Source organism: Filicampus tigris, chromosome 11, assembly GCF_054856515.1.
Source record: "Filicampus tigris isolate MCC_2025a chromosome 11, RoL_Ftig_1.0, whole genome shotgun sequence".
Lineage (NCBI taxonomy): Eukaryota > Metazoa > Chordata > Actinopteri > Syngnathiformes > Syngnathidae > Filicampus > Filicampus tigris.
The window spans coordinates 22,600,732-22,613,974 of NC_141227.1; the positions used below are offsets into that span (position 1 = coordinate 22,600,732).

Sequence of the window (13,243 nt, forward strand, 5' to 3'; positions counted from 1 at the left end):
CGCCAGAAGAACGAATGACAGCCGACACTTGATTCGCTTCAACCTAAGCCGACATTTTAATGTGACAAACAAGCTTCTCTCGAGTGATGCCATCATTCTGAACTCTGAAGTCACACGTCCGTGCCGCCATGTCGCCGGCTTGCGTCGTCATTTTTCACTTGACGAGCGTCCGCGTCAACTATGTCAAAATGATCTGCGCTCTCGGCTTGTCGTCTCAGGCAAGTTTGACCATCTTGGATGTGGCGACGGACATCGTGTGACCAAAGCAGACCTGCGGGACACACACACACACACACACAATTGACTTTTTACTCGGCCGCTGTATCTAATGAAATGTCCAGCGAGTCTCTAACACACACATACACATCCAACACAATCTTCCCACTTTTTTTTTTTTTTTTTTATCATAAATCACACACATCTTACCCTTACTTTCTGTACCTAATGAAGTGTCCAGTTAGTCTATCTTGCTTCTCAGACACACACACACACACACAAATACATACCCACCAAATAAAGCGTCCAATGAGTGTATTGGACACACATTCATGTATTTAACATATTCTACGTGTGTGTGTGTTACCATGCTCATGTGGTGGTGATGCACTTTGCGGGTCCGCGAGCGCTGCTGTGTCCCTGCAGCACTGCGACACTCTGCGCCTGGAAGCAGTATTTTGTCTTGTGCTTCACTTTGCTCACCAGAAACTTCCTCGAACAGCAAGGCAGCTCAAACATCTCCTGAAGGAAAAAAAAAAGACAACAACAACAAAAGAAAAAAAACATCGGAACTATGCTCTCCACCGATTTTGGCGTTTTGTCCACCAGCAACTTTTTGTTTTGACAGGGTTTATTCATTTGATTTCACTTGGGTACGATACAACGTTGTGCGTTTTCCCTCACACGTGAGCCAATTGAACTGATTTTTTAACAACTGAATTTGGAAGAAAAAAATGCTTGCGTAATATTTGGAAGCATAGACGCCGCAATATCTGCGCTCAAGTCAACAACATTTTCAATAATAGTCATATAGTTGCACTTTTTTCATATTTTTCAACTTTTTTTCACAATATTTTCAACACATTTGTCAATGTTCGAATGCTGATTGCATAAGAATGGGGGGGAAAAAAAGTGACTTAAAAAGAAGAGAGTCTAATCTTTCTTTTGGTAGGTTGCACATCCGATTCTTATTCTAGAAACACTTAATATTCTCGCGTTTATTCCAACTTCAGAGTGCAATCCCAGGCAATGTAGAAAAAGGACGCGCCGCTAAATGTCATATGACATGGTGAAAAATCCACAATAAGATGTACGATTTAAAAAAATCCTCGGCATGCAGTGGCCTGCGATTGATGGTGCTGGTCGAACTTTGAGGGCTAAGAACCTCTGAAGCTGGCATGTGCTTGAACGGGCGTGGTCTTAAGGACGGGGAAACATTTTGCGACGGGCGTGGTTCATCTCGAGACGTACCTCCTCGCCCGCGTCGTCGGCGAGGTAGACCTTGTAGACGAGAGTGCCGCGGAGGTGAGCGCTTTGCATCCTGGCGGCCACGGGCTGGGGGCTCCTCACGCGCACGGCGATGCCTTGCTCGCTGGCGTTCAGCCTGAGCAGCGGCGCACTGATTTTTGCTGAATGGCAGAGAGAGAAAAATGCTCCTAGCAACAACAATTTTGGAAGACAGGTTTTTTTTTTTTCAGGAGTAGAAATGCAAAAACACACACAAAAAAAAAAAAGAAGGCTCAAGAAGGCATGCGTGAAATGATATGGAAAAGTCTGCCATCTTTGCGGCCATCGTAGGATAAGCGCGGCGGAAAAGTGTCGGGAGACTCAACATAAAACTGGGTTACATTTTTGAGGGGAAGATTCAGAAACCAAAACATGTTTTTTTCCTTTGGGCAGGTAAAAAAAAAAAAAAAATTCTCAAGAAGCCTTGCTTGAAATGAAACAGGAAGACTGTCTTGAAATAAGCATGGCGGAAACGCTTGACTGAATTATTGTTTTGAAAATTCAGCTCCCAACAGCAGTTTCAATTAGCAAGATGAAATTCGGTAGGCGGGTTTATCATGAGTACAAACCCCAAAAAGTCTCTAGCAACCATGTCCAAAAAGACACAAAGTCTGCCATTTTAGTTTGATGCAGGAATTTTAGGCTCCGGGATCTTTTCAGACAAACTCCTTTATGTCCGATTACTGAACTCTGGGTCAAATTACTTAGAAAATTCAGTTTCCCTTGGCAACAAAAAATTTGGTAGGCATGTCCAACATGAGTCAACCTGCAAAAAAAAAGTCTCAAGAATCAATGCCTGCAAAGACACAGGAAGTCTGCCTTCCGGGTTGCGGGTGACCATTTCAGGACGTCGACGATTTATTTGGCCATTTTCTTCGTCCTCAAGTTCGATGATGTTACTTACGTCGCGAAAGAAAAACACTCACTGTCCCAGCGGGGGCTGAATCTCGGGGAGAGGATCCAGGCTGACTTGTTGGAAAACGAGGACGAGGCTCTCAGTCTGGCGTAGTACCACTCTCGGAGGTCCGAGGTCACGCCGCTGAGGTCACAGTGGAGCTCGCGGATGTCCTGGCAGTCGTCCACGTCCCGCCACTGGGCGTCGCCATAACTGACCAGCGCCAAAGAAGCACACAATCGTTACGCGTCATTATTATGGCGTCAAACACTTCGATCGTTTTCGTTGGCAAAATCGGAACATCAGGGGCAGCTCTTCCATTGCGTTCACTATATACACTGGACAGCATTTTTGAATTGAGAATATTATAATATATGCATGCAAATTTGAATAAAATATATATAAAGAAATAAAACATGAACATATATTTTCATTAAATATTTCAGAAGAATTACTAAATAAACGTTTTTTTTAAATAAATTTGAACAACTTGAATTGAGCTTTTTTTTTTTTTTTTTTGAAAAAGCCAAGCTTTATTCAAAATGATTATTTTTCACAACTGAATAGAAAAAAGGCATTATGTACACAATTAACTAGATATCAACTATTAGGAAGGTGATTCTGATTATCAACCCAACAAGGGTCCTAGAAAGGAGCCTTGCAGGACTCCACATGAAATACACTTATGGCGTACTGCGTTCTTGTCCATGTTTTGCAAAAATAACTTTGCGCTGCTGCAAAGAACTGAGCCGAAAATCAATCAAATTCAAATTCGCTGCGAGCGTAAATTGCATCGGCGCGTGTCCTCACATCTTCCACTGGACGTCATAGCGCACGTTGCCGCTGTTGACGGGTGGCGCCCAGCGAAGGACATTCTTAAAGTCCACCGAGTCAAACGTGACGCGCGCAGGAGGAGCCGGCGACACTGTTGGAAGAAAAACAACCCCCCAAAAAAATCAACATCAGAGTTCCGACATGATAAGACAAAGTGCAACGAAAACAGCAGTTGACTTGGTCGGTGTTGACCTGGCGCCGCAACGCCGGCGGACAGGTTGAGCAGCAGCAGGCCTGCGATCAGCATGCAATTCATTTTGCCAACTGAGTCAATGGACCCTGCAGCTTCCAACCTATAACACGCACACACTTCCTCTTTCTTTTTTTTTTTTTTTTTTTCAACTTATTGACCATTTTATCACCTCCGTTTACAGAAGTCCACGTGAAAAACGATGAAAGTACTTTTTCAACATGTCGGCACGTGCAAAGGAAGTACTGTCGATGTGAAAAGTCGACAGACTTCAAATGCCAGGTTGTTGTGATTTAAAAAAAAAAAAAAAGAGACTAAGATGAATGATTTCGAAACTTCTTTCACCATTGATGTGACCTACTGATAAACTAATCTTTTAGAGAGGGCGATTAAAACCCCCCAACTTGAGATAAGGTGATTGCATAAGTATACACACCCTCATAACTGCAGATGTGGCTGTGTTCAGAATTCACAAGTCACATTCAGGATTCATATCAAGTGGGAGTCAGAACACATTTGGTTACTAGAACAGCTTAACTTTATTTGAGATTGCCCACAGAAAGTTCAGATGTTCTAGTAGGCTTTTCCGGACACGTCCGTAGCCACATTTTACAGCACAAGCCATGGCCCTTTAGCACAACATTACCAAGAGATGGATGTACCTCCAAAATAGGTCAAAAAAGGTGAGATGAAAACCACAAGCTACACTGAAGGAGTTGCAGGAATTTCTGGCCAGTAGTGACAACAATCTCCTGTCTTCTTCATATGTCATGGCTATGGGGTGGAGTGACAAAACGGAAGCCTAAACACAGCCTGGCTTGGCTACATTTTGTTAAAAGCCACTTGAAATCTCCCAAAGGCATGCGGGCAAATGTCTTACGGTCCAATAAAATCCAAGTTGAACTTTTTGGCCATAATTCTAAAACACCAGTGCGGTCGCTATCCTACACGTTTTAGATGTTTCCCCCCTCTGAGGCACCTGATTCAAATCCAATCCTGATCATTTGTATCAGGTGTGTTGGAGGAAGGAAATATCCAAAACATGCATGACAGTGGCCCCAGGGGACGGGATTTTGACACCTGTGTAATGTAAAAGGTGCGTTTGGCGCAAAGAACACCATACCTACAGTCAAGCCAAGCATCATTTATCTTGGTCTGGCTTTTGTATAAAACAAAAACGTGCTATTTCAACAGTTTGCAAATCACAAACATATCTTAAAAGATTTCATTAATACAATTTCATGTTATAAAAACTGCAAAATGAAAACTACTTGTTGAACAGATTTGTTACGTAATAACTTCAAAATGTAAACGCGGTAAATATTATTTAATAGTTTTTACTAATTTAAATGGAAAAAAAACATTGTAAAATATTTTGTCAATGATTTATCTACATATTGGAATACAAAAATGTAAATGTTGAATTGACACTTAATACGGCATTTTTTTTTTTTGGAGAAAATGTTCACATTTCACAACTTGGAACGTTTTCAAATATTAAATATCCGAAACCTATGTTCCAAAAGTCGACTACGTCAACAGTGAGTCTCTCCATTTCCGAGAAATCGTGACTTTGTGAACGTGGACGTTGAGTGTGACCGGCGAAGCGAGTTACTGGAAGCGCGCGCGCGGCCCACTTCCACCGTGCAGGCAAAGAGGAAGGCAAGCCCGCCAGCGGGCATCTGAGCAAACATGCCACGCGGCACAAAGAAACACTTTTGAGTGCGACCTTTGGTTCCAGGGGAAGACCCGAAATGTCAGCCGCCGTCACACTTCTTCAGCCGCCGGCTCATGTGCAACATTTGCACGCTCTTCGGCTCAAATGGGGACAAAACTGCGGCACTCAACTTGAACGTCACACGAATTTTGTCACGGCACACAACTGAATACAGATCAATCTGTCCTTTATGAAGCTTGGATTTTTAAGAAGGATTATACCGTACAGCATTTACTGTAGTCATATTACATAAGAGTATTTACAATTACAATTGAGTGCATATCTAATGTATAAAGTAAAGTATATATGCTTGATAATATTTTTTATACATGTACTTTAGTTTTTAAGATCCCCCCCCCCCCCCCCCAGTCAGTTTTCATGATCATTGTTTTGCTATGTTTTCATTTTCTAAAGCCTACGTGAGACAAATCTGACTCTTAATGCTAAGCTAATTCATTGCTAATCACTATTACTGTATTGAACACAGAATGGAAAATTACAGCTGGGAGTTTTAAAACTTCTGGCAACATTTGGCTGATCTTGTAGATATGTAACTATTGCATCCAAAATAATATAATACATGCTAATGAAGAGCCATAACTTCTTCTTTTCAGCCATTTTCTTAACATTGTAAATTGCCCCAGCCATTAGTTATATCTACATTTTTCTCCATCTGTATATTTCCAGTAGTTTTTCCCTCCGTGATTGATATTTTGATGGAGAATAGGAATTTACCGTAGGAAAATACGCGCTCGTGACTATTGTGCTTCTGTCGTGCCGGTACAACATGTTAAGACTTGCAACAACATTGGTAAGTTGGCCTTTACTAAATACAAAAACGGTACAAGACAGGAAAGGCACAGAGACTGTAAAGCAATACTGGACTACTGATTGGTTTAATTAGTAGATCGATTGACAACTGGAAATTAGAAGTAAAATTGTGTGTGTGTGTGTGTGTGTGTGTGTGTGTGTGTGTGTGTGTGAGAGTCATATGAAGCATTTAACATGCTCTGCCACACAATTCTGAGAACATGCTAAGATCAGAGAAAACAACATATTGTCATAATAAAGATTATAAACATGTCTGGGCACTTTTTTTTTTTTTTTTTTAGTAAAGCCCGATGGGGGGGGGAAAAAAAGTTCACCAGTAAAACAACACTTGACACACTCTTTCTCTCTAACCGTCTCTCTCAATTACACAGCAAAATAGTCATTCAACAAATACCATTCTATGAAAATTCAATGTCCCTTTTTCCCCACCCAATAAAAACACTGAATTGAGGAAGGGATTTATTAAAAAAAAAATATTTTAACTCATTCACCGCCATTGACGAATTTATATGTCTTTTGCCAGTCTAGCCATTCAATCCCAGGAATTTATTTATATATTTTTTTTCAAATGTTTTCAAACGTTAGGGTATAAGAGGTTGTGAAAAGGTCTGGCAGTGAATGAGTTAAGAGCTATTCTCACTTTCTACGTGCAAAGGTGTCATCGTTAAATGACAGAACAGGGAAGTGCAGAGCCATGGCGGCTGACAAGAGTATCCAGTGTTAATAAAGTCTGCTCTGCGGGTGCGTGTGTGTGCGTGTGAGATGAAGTGCAACATCCCCAACACCCTCAAAGAAGAACATACATGCAAAATAAATTGTTGGGTTTAGTGGTTCACATAGCTGACTTCCATGCAGCCTAGTGTGGGATCAATTGGCACATCTTGTGATTCAATGGACAGGAAATACTCCCACCTAGTGTTGAAATGCTGTCTTACATGAACTGCAAATTTTCACGATTGGCGTCATGGCTCAAGACCCCACAAATAGTACGAGCTCAGTTTTTTTTTTTTTGTGTTTTTTTCTTAAAGGGGGTTCGAGCGGTGCTGACCTATTAAGGCTAATAAGAGACGCTAGCGTACGGCGCTAATAGTAAAAAGTGCGCTTTTCAGAAAAGTCAAACCTTCAGCCACGATAGCCTTCAACTTCCTCGCCGGGCGACAGTGTGACCACGTGGCGTTTCTCGTACGCGTTAGCGCCCGAGGTCTCCGCGTGCTGGTCGTCCTCCTCCATGTGCTCGCCCCCCATGTACCCCAGCTGCTCTTCGTCCTCGTCCTCGTCCTCGACGGACGGTTGCGGCTCTTGGGGCGATTCCAACTCGGCGGATGAGGCGGGGCTCTCCGTCACCAGCAGCGCCGCGGACGAGTCGGAAACCGGCACGGCGGGCGGGACGGGCGTCTCCTCGAGGATTCCCTCCGCGAAGCCCCGCTAGGGGGGGCAACGCGGCAGAAGGGGACAATGTCGGACGCGGGCGGCAAATTGACATTGAGATGGAGAAGAATAAAGCGCACCAGGGATTTTGGCAGACGGGACGAGGCTTTGGTCTTTTTCAGGTAGATCATGAGGAAGACGGCCGAGACGGCAGCCACGACCAACAGTGACATCACCACAGCGATGACGACGTGTTCTACATTGTATGATGAAGAAGAAGAAGAAGAAGAAGAAAAAAAAAAAAGGTCAGGCCATCTCACCCGCAAAGTTACGTTTTCACGTGAATGCACTCAACTGTTTGCCTGCACGGGCTGAGCGCAGTAGTCCTGCGTGCCGCGGACGCTGATCCTCTCCAGCTCCCCGTTGATGACGGCGCAGTGTTGCTGCGGGCCGGCGTCCACGGGCAGCTTGCGCTCGCACACTCGCTCCGTGCAGCGCAGGTTGGCAAACTGCTTCTGCAGTTGAGTCAAGGCGACAAGGCAGGTTGTAAGGGAGACGAGGGCCACTGGGGGGCGCCAGATACGAACGACAGGGGAGATTTGGTTTTCCAATGAGACCCCCCCCCCCCCATAATCTGAAGGAATGCCAGTTAAAACGTAGCTACCACGCGAATGCCTAAATGCCACAAAAAAATTGAAAAGTTTGAGGACCAAAAAAAGGACAGAAAAAAAAAGTTGGATTGTTATAAATGGTACTTATATAGGCATAAAGTGACAATAATAAAGATGTATTTTGTCAGGACACAAAGGGGTAATCTCACGAGAATAAAGTCTTATTTTTCCAAGATGAATTCAAAGTTATAACAAGGGGGCAGGAGTCATTTTAACGAGAATTTAGTATCATATTATTTTCATATTGTTACAAAAGGCTTTGCTCTCGCTCAAAATAAAAAGCCAATAAAAACGCAGCAAAAGCAAATACTTGAGATTGTCAGCAAATAACAGGAGACGAGCCCCCCCCCCCCCGACTCCCAAAAAAATAAAAAAATACATCCGCAAATAGGTCAACTGCATTCTCGAAAGAATGCACCTTTTTGTTCGACAAAAAATATAGTCATTTATTTTATCATAAAAGAAACCTACTTGATCCATGCAAGGATTTTGTGAGGATACGTCACAATCGAACACTCAAATCAAGAATTTTTCTCGAGAACTTATTATTATTAACAGTCGCCACTTGTAGGTATGCCCTAAAAAAAAAAAGAAAAAAAAAAAAGACCAATATGCGCTACTTAACGGGGCAGTCAACTCAATTTTTTTTCTTTATAATATCATGCCCTATGCAGCCCCAGTAGCATAAATACAACATTGGGATTAATATCATGTTTGTGGAATATGAGTTAAGCAGTCAAATCCGCCCGTTTTTTAGGATGGATTTTGACTACCTAACTCATATCCCACAAACGCAATATTAATCCGAATGCCGCGTTTACACTCGTGGAGGCACATTTTTGGGGTTATTTGAAGTCGGAAGTTATTTAAGGGCAATTATTTGACTCCTAAACTACGTACGGCTCCCGGGCCGCCAATTTGAGAAACGCCGAGTCCTACTTTGTCCAGGGTGATGTCGTATTTGAAGACAGGCAGAGGGTTGTCGAGCGGCTCGTGTCTCCTCATCCTCTTGCCTCTGGACTCCACGTTGGGAAGAAGCGCGTGCTGGTACGTGAGCCAGGGATGCTGGAAGCTGAGCACGACCGAATTATCTTGCTGGTCCAACACCATCACAGGCGGGAGGTCCAACGAACCTGAAGAGAAACGGGAAGCGCGTCTTTCTTTCTGTCGCTACATCCCCCAGCAGAATTTGATTCTTGACGTCCGCTAGTTTGCTTTCTCTATTAAGTCATTCGCTGCCAGACACTTTCGGAACCTTCTTGACCATAACAATTGGAAAAAAAAAAATGTTGACAAAAAAAAAATATATAAATAATGGCTGGACTGCGAAAAAGACAAATAAATACGTACCGGTGGGAGTGAATGACTTAAAGCGGAAGTCAACCCAAGCATCTTTTTTTTCAAGAATATTTTCGACGCAAGCCCACTAGTTGAAACACGGCGTTCTGATAAATACTGCGTTTGTGGAATAAAAGTTAATCCACCCGTTTTTAGCCATCTCTGGGGGGCGGCCGTTTTGTCTTCTCTCGGCTGAAAATGACATCGCAACGACCAATCACGGATGACCTGTTTTCCAAAACAAAATGGCCGCCCCCTGAGATGGCTAAAAACGAGTGCATTTTGCTGCTTAACTCATTTTACACAAAGGCAATATTAATAAGAACGCCGTGTTTCAACTAGTGGGAATGTTTGGGTTAATTTCACCTTTAAGGAGTTTTGTAAAAAAAAAAAAAAAAAAAAAAAACACAACAACAACAACAACCTGCCTGTTTGGGAAAACATGGAAACATGACGAGCAGACTTCCATTGTCTCACATTTCTGTGCGGTGGGCGAGTCGATGAAGTAGCTGAAGGTGATGCCATCGGCGGGCGCGGCCTCCGACTCCGCATCCCCAAGGACGGCGGTCACAGTCAGGAAGTAGTCCTCCCTCTGGTCCGACAGGAAGGACACGTCCGCCTGGAGGTTAGGCGAATCCACCCACAGCGGACCGAGGTCACTGGCCACAGACATTTGATCGCTTTATTTTGATGTGCTCGCACCGCAAGATGCTTGTCAGCCGGAACGTGGAAAAAGCCAAGCGCAAATTTACTACTCCAGGAACGGAAAACACAAACCCCTGGGATTTGAACACCCTGCCGATGTCCACCCGGAATCGCAGTCCTTGGGGAGGGTTGTCATAGTGCCACGTCAGCTTGTTGACCAGGTTGCCGCAGTTCAGAACCACGTCGCTCGGGGGCGCCACTGAGGAGACGGAGAGACATTCGAGACACTTTTGCTTAGGATGAGTCGTTGCTACTGTTGCAGGCCTTGCCACTCGTCAAAAACAGTTGGGTTCAAAATAACACAATTTGGGGTCAAAAATGGACCGATCCGCTAATCGGGTCGATTTGACCCAACTACTTTCTGCGAAAAACAACCCCCAAAAATGAGTAGCTTGCAACAACAAAAGAAGGTGGCTCAGTTTGACCTAATTAGTGGAGCGGTCCATTTTTGACATCAAATTGTGTTATTTTCAACCCAACTGTTTTTACAGTGCCTGCTTGGGCTGAAAAATGGACCGATCCACTAATCGGGTCAATTTGACCCAACGACTTTCTGCGAAAACAACCCCCCACAAAAGAAGGTGGCTCAGTTTGACCTAATTAGTGGAGCGGTCCATTTTTGACATCAAATTGTGTTATTTTCAACCCAACTGTTTTTACAGTGCCTGCTTGGGCTGAAAAGCTTGAAAAATACAATTGTCTACAGTTGTTCGTGTCTCCAGATGAAGAACACACACTTAAACAATTTACTTTTTTTTTTTTTTTTTTAAATGCAGGAAATTGGATGAGGCCGGGTCTTTCTTTTGTGTGTATGCAACGTTGCCAAGTGAGGCCCCCGGCGAGCCCCTAAGCGCCATTTCCACACAAACGCACGTCGTCATGTTGCATTCGCACAGGTCACAACATGACGAGGCAAGACGCGACGCGCTAACCGCATCGGTGAGGTTAGCGTCGCCGCCCCCACAAAAAAAAAAAAAAAAGCCCTTCAACCGCAGTGCTCAATTTCACTTCCTGTTTCACCACCGCCGTAGGTTAGAATGTCAGTGATGTGGCTTGACTTTTACACCGTGGGTCACGTGTGCGCGTGTTTTGAAACGAGACGCGGCGTAGGCCCTGCAAAACACGCGGCGGCGGCGCTGAAATTTCAGGGAATACCATTTAATAGCCTCACCGTGCTGTTCGACTGCTGACGTTTTGCTTTCGCTTCCGCATCAGTCGACGCATGCGCAGAAGAAATGCAGTCAGAAGCTGCCGATTCATAAAAGGCCATTCACAGACTTGAGATATTTGCATTTTTTTTTTTTTTTCTGTCGAACATGACTGAGTACGCACTGCAAAATTCAACTAATTGCATATTTTTGACTCATAAAAAATAAAGTACAACCATGGGATCGTGACACTTTTTAATTTTTTTAATTTTTTATTTCATCACTCCACTCTGGTTCTTTTGGTATCATTTGTCGTTTCAGCACGTTCCCACGGAACGAAAATGTTCATTTCCTATTTTGCGGTAATTGTTAAAATCTTTTTTTTTTTTCCTAGTTGCAACATGACAAAACCAAGGTAAATTGTGTTGAACAGACAAAGAGGAGACTTATGCACAATAACTTCCATTTCCTGTTTACACTACAATCGCCTGGAGAGTTAAACGTTTTGTGAAACGATATCAATTTGCACGGCGACAGATTGGATTTAATCGTATGATTTTCTCAGCGTGTGTGTGTGTGGGGGGGGGGTGCGTGCGTGCGTGCGTGCGTGCGTGCGTGCGTGTGCGTGTGCATCTGGCATCTGCATTGTGAATTCGGAGACTTGCCTAAAACAGAAAACTACAAAGGGGAAGTGATTTGTTACTTCAGCAGCGTTTAGGTTCAATGTCACACAATAAAAGCGAACGAATTTGCATTCTCAAAATGTGCACAAAGGACAACCCGCGAAGCATTTATAATTGCAGCAGGGTAGTAATTATAACGTTATGTTAGTCACTTATGCGACTTGCTACTGTGCTAATGCAATTTTCTGGGCGTAAAACGAGCGTTCACACGTTCTAGAAAAAAAAATAGATTCACTGGTGTAAAATGACTACACATGGAAGTCACTTACAGTGCTGTAATTAGTCAAGTCTCCGAATTCCTGTTGAATTACACGTAGGCAGAGGTATCAACGTTTAAGCGAATTTTTGCACCAGATAGCCGCAGACGTGTGCGAGCTAGCGCAACGATTTACCGTGGGCCGATGCGATTCCCAAGACGACGAAAATGACGAGCTTCCAACAGGTCCACTCCATGGGCGGTTTGTTGCCACCGAAACGCCCGAGAACCGTTTGGCGACGTTCGTGTTAACGAAGCTAAAGCTAGCAACACAAAAACAAAGTCATGGCACTGCAAGACAGCTGAACGCGTCGGATGACACCGCTTTGCACTCCTTATGGACGTTACTTCCGCTAGTGGCGCCGCATCCGGGAATGACGTCATAGACGTTCTTCAATATTAGTTTTCATTTTTATGTTTGAGATAAATCATACGAATTAAAGCAGCGTGGAAAGGGAAGCGTGGCCAGTAATACGACCATTTTACACTGTTGTCCATTTGATGCTATTTCGTCGTGCAGAAGCGCCGTTTTACTTTGGAATGCTGCAAATCTCAACGTACATTTGTGCATCATCCAATCTCCTAATTTTTTTTTATGAATTCAAAATTGTGAGATAAAATTAGAAGAGTAGAATGCCTATTCATAATTGTTGTTGTAAGTTGTTCTCAAGCAAACACGGTGGTGTTATGGAGACAAAACTAATTCACAAATAACAACGAAGACACTCTATATACATCATTTCATTATGCATAAAATCTTCAATTAAAATACCCACTATAAGATTATAATCAGCAATATTAAGTGGTTGTCCTTATGCATTATATAGTGATGAATAATACTAATTCGAACTAAAAATAATTGAATGACCTGTATGTTGAAAAAATACAATTAAAATATAATGGCGATTTTCATTTTATGATTATTGTTAGTACACTAATAAGCAGTAGCAGTTTGTTGTTGTTGCTTTTGTTAATTGTTGTTAATCATAACTACAAATATATACATAAAAAGATTGCCGGTTTTTATTATTGTGTATTGTTATTGCCATCATGCAGACACTTTATCGTAGAGGCGAAGTGAAAGTAAATACTGTACGCCTCTCC

At 43.0% G+C, this 13,243-nt stretch overlaps 2 protein-coding genes across 2 annotated transcripts; both read right to left on the minus strand.

Moving 5' to 3' along the window:
* Positions 1 to 32: 32 nt before the first annotated feature.
* Positions 33 to 3,983, minus strand: il22ra2 (interleukin 22 receptor, alpha 2). Its single transcript, XM_086044570.1, has 6 exons — positions 3,425 to 3,983; positions 3,209 to 3,323; positions 2,430 to 2,611; positions 1,468 to 1,625; positions 584 to 738; positions 33 to 271 (listed from the first exon to the last, which is right to left on the minus strand). The coding sequence occupies exons 1-5, from the start codon at positions 3,486 to 3,488 to the stop codon at positions 589 to 591; spliced, it is 669 nt and encodes a 222-aa protein (XP_085900696.1). The 5' UTR covers positions 3,489 to 3,983; the 3' UTR covers positions 33 to 271; positions 584 to 588.
* Positions 3,984 to 6,016: 2,033 nt separating this feature from the next.
* Positions 6,017 to 12,513, minus strand: LOC147140189 (uncharacterized). Its single transcript, XM_086045444.1, has 7 exons — positions 12,276 to 12,513; positions 10,125 to 10,251; positions 9,825 to 10,006; positions 8,949 to 9,142; positions 7,694 to 7,853; positions 7,479 to 7,594; positions 6,017 to 7,395 (listed from the first exon to the last, which is right to left on the minus strand). The coding sequence occupies exons 1-7, from the start codon at positions 12,334 to 12,336 to the stop codon at positions 7,093 to 7,095; spliced, it is 1,143 nt and encodes a 380-aa protein (XP_085901570.1). The 5' UTR covers positions 12,337 to 12,513; the 3' UTR covers positions 6,017 to 7,092.
* Positions 12,514 to 13,243: the final 730 nt, after the last annotated feature.